At 36.2% G+C, this 11,440-nt stretch overlaps 3 protein-coding genes across 3 annotated transcripts; all 3 read right to left on the bottom strand.

Annotated features, from left to right (window-relative positions):
• Window positions 1-233: 233 nt before the first annotated feature.
• LOC125215506 (E3 ubiquitin ligase BIG BROTHER-related-like) lies at window positions 234-3,524 on the bottom strand. Its single transcript, XM_048116939.1, has 7 exons — window positions 3,202-3,524; window positions 2,457-2,808; window positions 2,302-2,363; window positions 1,328-1,369; window positions 1,121-1,242; window positions 899-1,007; window positions 234-488 (listed from the first exon to the last, which is right to left on the bottom strand). Exons 1-7 carry the CDS (start codon window positions 3,367-3,369, stop codon window positions 438-440), a joined length of 906 nt encoding a protein of 301 aa, XP_047972896.1. The 5' UTR covers window positions 3,370-3,524; the 3' UTR covers window positions 234-437.
• Window positions 3,525-5,866: 2,342 nt separating this feature from the next.
• LOC125211744 (4'-phosphopantetheinyl transferase HetI-like) lies at window positions 5,867-8,491 on the bottom strand. Its single transcript, XM_048111655.1, has 8 exons — window positions 8,057-8,491; window positions 7,789-7,964; window positions 7,332-7,399; window positions 7,133-7,234; window positions 6,839-6,994; window positions 6,609-6,728; window positions 6,195-6,324; window positions 5,867-6,124 (listed from the first exon to the last, which is right to left on the bottom strand). The coding sequence occupies exons 1-8, from the start codon at window positions 8,152-8,154 to the stop codon at window positions 6,015-6,017; spliced, it is 960 nt and encodes a 319-aa protein (XP_047967612.1). The 5' UTR covers window positions 8,155-8,491; the 3' UTR covers window positions 5,867-6,014.
• An 837-nt stretch (window positions 8,492-9,328) lies between these two features.
• On the bottom strand, window positions 9,329-11,264 carry LOC125211619 (rho GTPase-activating protein 5-like). The gene is made up of 5 exons (XM_048111495.1): window positions 10,699-11,264; window positions 10,509-10,629; window positions 10,322-10,441; window positions 10,013-10,243; window positions 9,329-9,945 (listed from the first exon to the last, which is right to left on the bottom strand). Exons 1-5 carry the CDS (start codon window positions 11,055-11,057, stop codon window positions 9,511-9,513), a joined length of 1,266 nt encoding a protein of 421 aa, XP_047967452.1. The 5' UTR covers window positions 11,058-11,264; the 3' UTR covers window positions 9,329-9,510.
• Window positions 11,265-11,440: the final 176 nt, after the last annotated feature.

The raw sequence follows: 11,440 nt of genomic DNA, 5'->3' as shown, positions 1-11,440 counted from the left end.
TATCGCCGAATTATCGCCGATTTCACCACAACGGCCGGCGATAATCCGGCGATGTTCGGCGATTTTTCGCCGGATTTTCGCCACCCCCATTGGGAGTGATCTAAGAGCTCAACCAAATATGCGTGCAAATGCTTATTGTCCTGGTATGAAATTTTAGCTATATTTTCAACGCTTGTACTGACACATTGAACTTCACTCGTCGACATATATGATAAATTAAACTAAAATGATAGTGATGTAATAATCTGACTTTAATTTCACTATAGAAAGTGATGTAATAATCTGAACTATCAAAAAATTCATGAACTAGAGAAGCTAACATAATGTTGCCAAGAAATTTGCGAAAAGATACAAGCTTGCATGACAGACAAAGCTTGTCTGCATCCCATTTATTTGCTCCTCCTCCACACCGTATAAGAATTAGATAATGGAGTTTACTAGCTTTTCCCCGAAGAGTTTGATACTTCGGTGCTGCACACGGGGCAAACCTACACATGCAAATAGAAGTGAAACAAGCTTGATTTCAATCTCCTTATCGGGAAAGAGGAAGTAAACAATTTCAACCCATACCAGAAAAATACACCAAACTAGCTAGCTTTACCCCTAATGCCAATAAATATAAAGCAACCATGAAAGGAGATGACGAGTAAAACTATGTTCCAATATACAGTAGACAATGCAATTGACAATGTAGAATATACATTATACAACACCCAAGGATCAGACTCTCAAGCACCCAGACCATCTCATGGGATAAATACCAAATATGTTCTACACCTCGTCTAAATTAGGACAAGATTTCACGAACTTAATGTTAGATTAATGCAACGAATGTTCGAGAAGCATACAGGTAGGAATATCCAAAATGGTACAAAAGCTTTCATATAAAAGAGTATACCTTGTTGATTTGTAACCAATTGTTGATACATTCTGGATGATATAAATGTTTGCAAGAGAGAGCAGTCAAAGCATCGCCATCCTCATAGTCCAATCTACATATAACGCAGCTGAGGAACACAGGTAAGTTGTTATTAACATATTGGCAAACCATAAGTGAAAGATGAATCTGGGACTAGAAGGTGGGGAGATGAGCAAATGATGGAGAATGATTTTCACTTACGAATCACTGATCCCTTCCTGAGTGTCTTGTGATTTATAGTTGACGGAAGCCAAAGAAGCTATAGTGTCTGCAGAAAGACCCCTGCTCTCTGTTCCAACAACTTCACCTAATGCGATCAGCTCCTGCAAAAGAAGCCAACCATGAGATCAAAGTACAATGTGCAGAATGAGAATGAAAAAGAGAACAGGACATAGCCTTCCAATTTACCTCATACGAGAGTTCGTCAGGATCAACCTCTTCCCATGTATCCTAAACATGAATTACCAAGTCAGGCATACATAACATATGTTGAGTCTGTTGACCATTCCCAATAGGATAAGTAACATCAATTAACAACCTCCTTTCAGAGTAACTAAGACAACAACAACATAATTCAAAAGTTGTAAACTGGCGGTCCTTTTAGAGGATAAACAAATGCTCCATAATAAACCAGAAGCAGATTCAATTGAGGAAAGCCAATAACTAGGACATGTAGTATGACAGGGTTCATTGAGGGATGGAAAAAGTGCTCCAGCCCTAAGGAATCCTTTAAAAAAGACTAAAAGTTTACATGCCACTATCAGGTATACAACTTCTGTGCACATGGAGAAAGCTTGATGTCATTGTCAAAAATAATCTAGTTAGAAATAGTTATTTATGTCATTGTTCAAAGTCATGGATCATAAATGCAGTTCATATTTAAGTGAGGTATGATACTTTTGGGGGAGCGGGACTAAAAGCATGGGTAATTGGGTATTGTACCCCATTTTTGGGGGATGAAAGTTACTGTAAGAGAAGCATTCCCCCACATCAACCTTTTTAGCATTCCCATTTTCCTGCCCACCCCACATCCCGATACCCACACCCCCACTCCTCTCTAGTCTCTACTATTTTGCGCTAGCACGGAGCTTAGCATAAGCCTTCACCTTACTTTTATCATGTTTCCTTCATGAATAGCATCTATAGCTGCATTCACACTTCTCTTTTCAAGTATAAAACGAAGTTACATACACATTTCATCAAGTCGAATAATTATCAACATAAAATATGTGCACATATCTTCAGCGTGATTCGTTCCCATAAGAAAAACCATCCAAAATGACAGAAAATAAGCAATTCCAGCTCCAAAGTATTATATGTATCCTCCTCCCATTCACAAGCAATGGAAACATGAAATAGAAATTGAAACATGGCTTAAGTACCGGAAGAATTCCAGCTTGCTCCTCCTCATCTTCATCCACGTCTTCATCATCCCCAACAACCACTAAAAATCACCAGAGAGATTTTAACACTACATAGTTCATAAAAGTGATAATTAATAAAATAAAGGACTAAACAAAGAAAATCCGAGTCCTACTCTCATTCATCCCTGCTAGTGCAAACATTCTGGCTGCCATTTCCCGTTCTTCAGAATCTTGCAATGCTCTAGCAAAGGCCTCATCACTGGAAAACAAAGAGGGATCCAATTCTGCTGTTTGATTATCATCTTCTACTCCTTCACCACGAGCATGTACATCAAAAGCATCTTCTGCATCATCATCATCATCATCATCCTCCACCTCAACATCAGAACCATCATAGTCCTCTTCACTAGGATCATCATAATCATCACCATAATTTTCAATTCCAAGCCCATAACTCTCATTCCCCCAACTTCCATAAGGAATGCCATCACCAGCACCCATTGTCAACATCATATAAGCTCTTTCCTGCCAAAATACATCAATCTCAATTTCAGAATAATAGTACTACTACAAAAAAGTGAAAATTTGCTACTCTTGCGATAAAACTTTACTTAGTTCAAATAAAATGCATTTATGTCATACATAATCACAAAAGTAGATACATACGCATAGGAAAAAAATACACTATGCACCAGAAACTCAATACTCATTTTTTTCAATAACAGTATGACTAATTTGGAAGCGAAACTAAACCTCACACAATAAAATCAACTTGAATATAAAACGAAAACAGAAACAAAAAAAAAAACATGAAAAAAAATCACTCTTAAAAACACAAAAGAGGCAGGATCCAAACATATTTCTAATTAAATTGGTATTGGATAGCAGAAAAAAAAGACGAGATGAAGAAATAAAAACCTGTTCCTGGAGAGTACGTGCAAGAGCAAGATCCGCATCGACTTGACTGAGGTTCGTAAAGGGAGTTCTACCGCGGAGATTTTCGGCGGCGTCAGCTCCACTGGTAGGGTTTTGTTGTCGGTCGGCGGTGTCGGCGGGAGTGTTGGCACTAACTTTGGAGTCATCCATTCCTTGTTGAGCAGGAAATCGAAATTGGAGACAATCGTGAATCGCAAAAGAAATGGAGAGGATGAAATGCGGTGGAAATTCAAAAACACGAACAATAATGTGATAGAGACGTAGAAGAAAGCGGTGCGGTAGCTTTTGGACTTGGAGTGCTCATATTTCAAATCGAGTGCATCTATATATTTATAAGACCCAGGAAATTGCCGGAAGGGATCACCTCATGCATCGTATACTACATTACATAATACACCATTAACATATTGACAAGTGTATTTTATTTTATGGAAAGAAAAGCTATTTCCAATATAACCTCTCCACTTAAATAAAAAAATTAAACTATGCTAAATATAAAAATATATATATTCAAATCAATTTCAGTTAATTATGCTTATTTTTTCAAAAAAAAAATAAAATGTAATGTTGGATCACATTTTATAGAAAGAAAAGTTATTTCAAATAATTTTTCTTGCACTTCGTATCTACACATCTTTTAGTTTCACTAATTCTCAACATATTTTAATAACTAATCTTGTTTCTTGTCAAAAGTTATCTCCTCATAATTTTGTTAGCTGCTATATCAATAATATATATGTATGTCTATTAATTTTTATGTATTTTATACCCAAAAAAAACATCGCAATTAATTAGTATTAGCAACATTAGTCTATATATCAGTAATTTTTGTATCATGAAATAAGTACAAATACATAGCAGGAACAAAAAAAAATCAAAATATCATAAAAAGAAAAAAATATTGGAAAAACTTCAGTCTTCAAGTAACAAGAAAGAAAATAGTAGTAGTACTAAAAAGTAAGAATATATTTAATATATAAAATATTAAAGGTTCATAAATTTATTTATTATAAACATAGCTTCTGCGTATAATATGCTTGTATCAAACTATCATATTTGAGTTCTAGAAAAAACACAATATAAAGATAATAAAATTGATTGAAATTAATTTTTTTTTTATTAAAATTGAGCGTAATCAACTTAAATTGATTTCAATAAATACGTTTTTGATATTTAGTGTAGTTTAATTTCTTTACTTAAGTGGAGAGGTTATATTGGAAATAGCTTTTCTTTCCATAAAATAAGATACACTTGTCAATTTTTTAATGGTGTATTATGTACTGTTGTATACGATGCATGAGGTGATCCCTTCCGGGAAACCACTATAGCTTAAGAAATCTTTGATTATTAAATTTAGGCGTCGTTCAATTAAAATAAAATATTGTTATACTGTTTTTGTTTAATTTAAGTATCCGCCAATGTCTTTAAAAATAATTTAGGTGCGCGTCCAATCGACTCTCCGTTGGTAGAATATAGTACTACAAATTAAAATAAGTGCCCCTCGTACATTTTTCATTTCTTATAAATTATACTACTATTTAAATTAAAATACGGATATCATTAAAATAAAATATTACTGTGAGATTAAAATCCCAAAACTTAGGTATTGAAAACCTTAAAAGAATGCTTAATAATATTAATTTAGAAGAAAATAATAATAAATAAGTATGATTCTTAATTTAAAATTATAAGTCGTATTAAAATTCACTTAATAAACTGTTAATTGATAACATAATAGTATGATTTAAGTAAATCGTAAGTGGAGAAGGACTAAAAATAAGATAAAATAAAATAAGATATAGAATAAAAAATTAATCATAATAAATGAATTATCGTGAGATAAAAGGAATAACATTAAACAATAAATCTAAGAAAAAATAGAAAATAGGAGTCATAGGAGTACTATTTTTCTTATATTCTGTATTTTTTATTAGATAAAAATCAAATACTCATAATTTTTTTTAAAATCAAACACATAGTTTTTTGTTTGCAGAATTATTACTTTCCACGCACAACAATGGCAAACAAACGGCCCATATATTTTGGCGAGTAAATAGTGCATTGAAATTGGGATATGATAAAATTCAACTAAACAAGAATAATGATTACATTAGAAAAAATAACAAACTGTGTATGTGCTTTAGGTACTAAGATGAAAGAGATGGATAATTAAAAGAAGAAAAGAAAGAGATGGATAAGCGCACATCGTTGGGGTAATATTTATTATTTATAAAATAATTCCCACTAACGTAAACAAAGCCTATAGGCTACAAGTATGTTTTAATTAACCACTTTTTTTTTTTTATCACAAATCTTAGCAGATGAGTTAAGAATAATTTGAAATGCACAGAATCTAATTCTTCATCAGACATGTTAATTAGCTCTATGTGCAAAAGCTAGCGTCTAACCATATCCAATCAAAGATGTACAAGGCATCTCTTGGCTTGGGAAAAATAAAAGTTAATTTAAGTAACAAAATTATTTTATTCGCATAATACACTGAATTTTGCTTATGTTTCTCAACACAAGAGACTGTACAAAGCAATATGCAGAATTAAGTATAATTAAATAGTGACCAATTCTGCTGCCTACAAACAGAGCTGAATCTAGTTTAAGTGTAAGTGAAGAAGACTGTTGTTGAAGTTGCTGCTTTACAAATTGATTCATGTCACTTAGTTTGTTTCTGTCATTCGCAAAATGCAAGAGAATTCTTTACGAGTAAATGAAGCAATTTATAACATAAGATGAGTTGCATGTAATTCAATCAATCAAATTGCTGCAAATGCCCACACAGATCATTGAAAGCCACAGATCACCTTGACTGCATCTGTTCCAGAGACATATTCATCCTCTATAATTGGAATTGTCTTCCACACCATCAGCTTACCCGGAATATTTATTTTGCCTACAAACAAGAAATAGTTTTGCATCATCTGTGGATTTTCTTTTCTAGTTATCATGTTGAGGAGTTGTACCATCTAACGCAGATTGCTTCTCAGTGCAAATAGCTGCATAATGTGAACCATCCAACTCCAAGAGCGAAAATTGCCAAGTATTTGAAACATCGGTTGGATCATCCAGAGAATCCACAACTATTTCAAAACCCTGAAACCAATATTGGACATATTAGAGAAATAACAAACTCTAGACCATTCAGCAGTTATACGACAAGTTCTCATCAGAAATTTGAAAAACACAAACTCAAATCGTATCATAATATTATCAACACCACATTGGAAACACATAGATATACTGCATGCTCCGTTGGATATTGTTAATTTGTTTGATTTCCATATAGATAAATCTTGCATAAACCTTTCCAACACCATATATAGATAAAAAAAAAAGCTTTCTTTAATGGAATGCCAGCAATAATATTCTAGAGAAACCTTAGTGCTTGACTCATCGAAAGCTTCAGAGTCTCCTTCCATTACACCCTGGAAGCGAATAGTGAATGTTTTGAATGGTGCACCAGAAAATCCTTTACCTAATGCTTTGACATATGCCTCCTGAAAGTGATAGCTCGTAGTGAGAAGTTTTTACAAAACGGTCTTCTCAGATAGTTTGATCTATCTATAAGTTAAAAGAAATCTTAAGTAATTGTATGTCAGTACCAGACCTTGAGAGTCCATAATTTGATAAACTCCCTTTGCTGGACTTGAGGGTCGGAAATAGCAGCTAACAATTCAACTTCATATTTGGAGAAATATCGACGAGCAAAGGATAAAATGTCGTGTTTAATGCTCCGTTTCTTTTCTTCTACATCAATACCAATCTACTTGAAAGTAAAATTTACAGGTATTTTAGTTAATGAAACATGGTGCATGGCACGAAAGGGCAACTCTATTAAGTGACTAATAATCTGATATCAGTAGTGTAAAAAACTCAATTAAAAAAGGATTAGAGAACTAACTTGAGAATTAATAGTCACTCCACAAGCTATCAAGGAAGATGTATGGGAGAGGTTAAAATGCAAGGGAGGTGGATCCCAATCATCAATTGATGGCCAACAAACCTGCCAACATCTCTCAATGTTTAAAAGCAAAGATTGACCATGTCGATGCAGGAAAGCCAAGCCATTGTAAGAAGTAACAAACAATATTAAACTAAACCTCAGGCTTTCCGTGCATGTTTTTCCGGAACTTCAATGATCTAGGTTCAACTGGTGAGTTCATCTGATCTACCAAAACCCAACATGATTATGAGTGCCAAAGTTTCAGGAAGCTCCGCTTATTGATCATGAAAGAGCTTTATCCTCTTCCATACACACAGATTTTTTTAACACGAATACTATAATTTTGTTAAATAGGTTGTGGTACGTGCTATGTTTTTTGTTCTTTAGCATATATGCCATCTTCTGAAATTAATTAAGAAAAACTAATCTTCAATGAATGCCATGAACAAAATAATCTAAACACAGAAAACCTAGCTCTCCAAACTCCAGATACAAAGCTGAAATTAGGCAATATGAAAAAGCATGCAATCAATTGGCGGCATACTATTTATATGCAGAACACTTGAATAACCACAATCCAAATCGATTTAAACATAAAATAAACACACACATACATTTGGCAATCGTGGTGCGAACCAATGCACGTGCCAGCAACGCGCTCTTCCTCATCTCCTCTCCTTGTAACCGCAGCACATTCTCCCTCTCACACGGAGACAGAATATCCAAGTATTGCTTTAGCAAAGACTCACTCTTCACTTCGCTGGGGTTCACATACCACAAATGTGTCTCCCTGAAAGAAAACCCCCAAAAATTGGTATAGTATATTTGGCGGATCAAACTCTGACAAAATTTACACATATTTGAATAAAAAGGAATACAAACATTGGAGCAGGGAGTTGAACGGCATTTAAAGAGTGCGAAGAACGGATGAATGTTCTATCGAAGCAATGCAAATTCATTCTCGAAAATCCTCTCCGCATTCGAATCAATCGGAGAAGAGAACAATTGAAAATCCAAATTAGATAAATATGAAGGAATTTGCAAAGATTGAAAGGTATTTTGAGATCACGAAGCTAAAGGCGCAGGTTTGGCAGACTGCGGCGGCTAGCGGCCCCATTTTTCGAAGAAGACGAGGGACAGCCGCGACAACCCGGAGTTTGGCCGATCACAGAATAAAAACCGGTGGATTTATGGTGACATAAGTGGTAGCCGGAGGGGTGTTGGCGGTGTCTGAACGGGGGGAGACGGTAGCAACAAGAGGCGACAACAATGGTGGTGGGGAGAAGAAGAAACACAGAAAAGAGCAGTGTGCGAGTCGCGAGAGAGATATCATTTGTTTAACTTGGGCATTTAGTGGGCTCGGCATTCTCTCCTTTTTATCTCCAAACTTTCTAACTAAGGCCCAATACCGGATAAATACATACAATTGTTTCAATTATTTTGCTATTAGTATCAAACTAATCATTCTTTAATAGAAAAAAGTATAACCTGCATAATAAAACAACAGTGATAATAGACATCTTAGTTAATTCCTTATAATTTTCTACTTCCATTTGAAATTTCTATGACTACTAAATTTACTTATAGGCTAAATCTTAAACTTTATAATTTTACTTGAGTGCATTCTAGTTTAAAACGAACAATCTGTAAAATAGCACTAGTACTATTGAAGATCATGTTCATTACACTTAAAAGTTAAAAGATATGAAGTATTATTACATGGATGCCCACTCGCAAGTGGGCATCATGTAGCCATCCCAATGGCCGTCGAGAGGGGGGCGTGTGGCGGGACAACTTGTGTGATGCCTGTTTGGCCACTCCACCCATATCCGACTCTTGCCAACCCGGAATGCTGTCATAACATTGTAGATGTTTTAAGATCCCAATGAAGATATTATGAAGTGAAGTCTTTGAGCTTATATTGTTGCTACTCCATTTTACTATTTTAGGCAATGAGACAATGACAGATGCATAGATTGTTTATTATGGGGTCGGATAAATTTATACTAAAAACTCCCGATTATTGTAGTTGTTCAACTTTAACAATAGCAATGGAGAAAGATAAAAAACTTTGATCTTTCCTCAACAAACTTATATTAACCTAACAAATACTAATACTCGCATTAAGTTAGACATACAAAATTTACCTCCACCTTTTTGCAACAAGAAAATAACACTCGTATTAAATTAGATTCCAAATTTCCAACGTTTTCCGAGGAAAACAACAACAATATGTACAACCCAAATTCCGACTTCACTAGCATGAAATGGCAAACAACAATAATATATTCATACATAAAGATGAAAACTGGAAACAGAGATGAAAAGGCAGTGATTCATGGGCGTGCCTGCGTGCATGAATTGGCACGCCTAATCATCTTCACTTCCTTGTCTCTCTCACCCTCTGACTGCGAGCTGTTTTTCTTCAATCCTTTCCTCACTTCGTTCCAACTTCTCGATTTCGACCTCCGAATCTTCCATTCATTCCTTCCACCTTCAAGAATGTGCCTCATGTTGCTGCTTAACATATCACCCAAATGGCCTTTTCCATCTGCTAACTTGTCTGATCCCACATGTTTGTCATCTTCCTCCTCCTCTTCTTCGCATATCTCACATTCGGCTTTATTCTTAGGATCATCATCCGAGGGCTCCGGCTCTGGCTGCATCACCGGACCACATTCCTCTCTCTGTCTCAGTGTCTTCTCAATCAGAGTCTTGAGGAAGTTCATCACTTGGACGGCGTACATTAGCGCTGTCAGAGGATCAGACATCTGCAACAACTTGTTAGTACTTTTTTTAAAACCAAATTCTATGTAAGTAGTATTCAGAACAACTTACCTGAGTCATGTTTGGAGCAAAGACCATAGCAACGTTGCGTGCATTCATCTTGTTGAGATGTTCCATCTGAGCAACATCGGCCATCAGATTGATGGCCCAGTCCAGCAGTGCTGCTTCCGTGGGCGGAAGGAGGCTCACAATATGGCAGCACTCTTCCTCCGACTGCGCCTGCATCACCTGCTCTGCCTCCACACAATCCAACACCCCTTTCGGGAGCTCCCTGAACCACGCCTACGCAAATCACCAACACAAGTCATCATCACTAACTTACCTTTAACCACTTCACATACATAATGATACAATACATACCTTAATGAGACCTGCTAAACAGTGGACATCAATGTCATCCGGGATCAATCCATTGTTCAGCTGCTCCCTAACATACTCCTCCTGTCCGTTTTCTGGATTGATTCGAAAGATGCCTTCAGACTGCAAATGGGATATTAAATTAATTGCATACACAGTTGATCAGAAATCGGATATGATGTGTATATACCTCAAGGCCTCTCTGAGAGTACAACCGCCGCTGCATCATGAGCAGAATGGTAGGCACACAGTTGCCTCTGCCATCGAAAGAAAGCTGCATCGACTCTGTTGAAACTCCAAACACCCTCGTACTACAACATATTATTAATCTCAGTACACAAGTACACAATCATATGACAAGAATTCATTCGAAAGCTGACCTGGCGCTAGGAGGCCGCCTTGGAACTTCGGGTTCAAACTCAACGGGGAGGCCGAGAAAGCCATTGAACCTATCAAAGGTAACATGAGCAACATGCCTAACATTAGTAGGGCCACCAATCTCCATTGCGGCCTGTTCTTGAACTCCGCTTCTGACTCTGCAACCCACCAAAGATTTCCTAAAAACAGTCAAGAAAGCAGCCAAAACAGGCAGTTGATCATCGTCCCCTTCCTCTCCTATCTCTCCACTCCCACAACTGAAAAATTCAGCCGACTCATGGCCGGCTTGTGACAGCTCAACAACGTTAGATATGGAGGTTGAGGGCAGTTGTTGAGGTGGGGAACGTAGTATCTCTGTCATATTTCCTCCTTTAAAACAGGCTATGCGTGTTGTGTGTGTTTCAAGTTTTTGGAGGGGGGTTTTGATGGAGGGAAGAATATTGAATAGGGAAGTGTTTGGTGGTTGGAATAAATTAATTAATGTTTTGTTTTTGTGTAAATACTGCAGGTTAATGATTATGAGGTTGGTGGTAGATGGATGGGTTAATGCCAATGGTGTAAGAGCAAGACAAGAATTTTGAGAATGAGTAGAGTTTGATTCAAGTAATGTTTTTTTGTGGATGGTGGGACTTGTACATCATCATTTATATGTAGGAGGTAGAGGTACAATTTCAAGGTATAGTTTATCAGCAAAATGGTGAAATATGACAGACTAACTTAGTTGGATCCAATTTGTTCACATGA

The sequence above is a fragment of the Salvia hispanica genome, chromosome 3, assembly GCF_023119035.1.
Source record: "Salvia hispanica cultivar TCC Black 2014 chromosome 3, UniMelb_Shisp_WGS_1.0, whole genome shotgun sequence".
Taxonomy (NCBI): Eukaryota; Viridiplantae; Streptophyta; class Magnoliopsida; order Lamiales; family Lamiaceae; genus Salvia; species Salvia hispanica.
This window is presented reverse-complemented; position numbering and strand designations above follow the sequence as displayed.